General features: G+C 58.3%; 1 protein-coding gene across 1 annotated transcript in view; it reads right to left on the bottom strand.

Moving 5' to 3' along the window:
- PODXL2 (podocalyxin like 2) overlaps positions 1–1,037 on the bottom strand; it is a 50,356-nt gene that overhangs the window by 7,698 nt on the left and 41,621 nt on the right. The window contains 1 exon segment of the mRNA XM_019658658.1: positions 410–605. Within this exon segment, the coding sequence (XP_019514203.1) occupies positions 410–605 (196 nt within the window).

Below are 1,037 nucleotides of genomic sequence, written 5' to 3'. Positions count from 1 at the left end.
ACAAGCTTGTGGTACCAGCTGATCCCTCCCAACAGCCTCTTTATAGACTCCAGAGAACATAGGAGTCCTGCCATGACCTCTCCTTTGTGGGGAACCTTTTCTTGAGCCCTGGGCACTACTGACCCAGGGATTCTCTGGTGAGACATCCAGATGAGCTCAGGCCTCCAGGACCACCCTGCCCCTAGAAGGGGCTAGTGCCATGGAGGACCCCTGTGGGTGGGGCTGGCACCCTGCACAGAGGGGAACTGGGATGCAGGCACTGGACAAATGGCTTCACCTGCACTACCCCATCCCAGGACAACTAATGCCAGCCCACCTGAGACGAGGACACTGAATCTCCAGCTGATGGACCTTGCTGGGCACTCCCATCTACACCTGTGCCACCCCCAGTCCAGGACCCCTGCCCCACCTGTCCCCACACTCACCACGTGTTTGAGCTTGGGCAGCCGGCGCTGCCAGCAGTTGTAGAGCAAGCCCAGCACAATGATGATGACGCAGATGGCACCGATGACCACCAGCACCACAAAGAGTGTTCCATAGTCGCTACGCACCTGGCTGGCCCGGGCCTGGCAACTGCTTGTCATGGAGTAGTTCTGGATACCAATCTGGGGGCAGGAGAGGCCAGGCTCCTTAGTTGAGGTGCTGGGGTATTATGGCTCAACAGGCCCGTGGGATTGGAGCTCAGGCATAGGAACAGGCTTTGAGGAGCTGGCACACTCATGGCTCCTGGAGCTCCCTAAGAGGCCTGGAGCTGTGTTCAGGAGGGACTCTCTTCCCTATGCCTACCCCGTTCACCTGAGGGCAACTCCAAGCCTCTCTATTCCACATCTCCATCCCCGCCTCCTCTCACATCACCACCATGGCTCACCCTGACCCTGACCCTGCTGGGACGGAAGTTGCTCTAAACTCACCTGGGCCCTGAGCCCCCACTGAGGCTGGCTCCTCCCATGCTGCCAGTCATGATGCAAACTAGATAGAGACCCCACACCTGTCCCACCCATTAATAAAAACAGACACACCACCACTGAATCAGGCCC

This window comes from Hipposideros armiger, unplaced genomic scaffold, assembly GCF_001890085.2.
Source record: "Hipposideros armiger isolate ML-2016 unplaced genomic scaffold, ASM189008v1 scaffold_286, whole genome shotgun sequence".
Lineage (NCBI taxonomy): Eukaryota > Metazoa > Chordata > Mammalia > Chiroptera > Hipposideridae > Hipposideros > Hipposideros armiger.
Note: the sequence above shows the minus strand (reverse complement) of the source record. Positions and strands in the feature narration are given on the sequence as shown.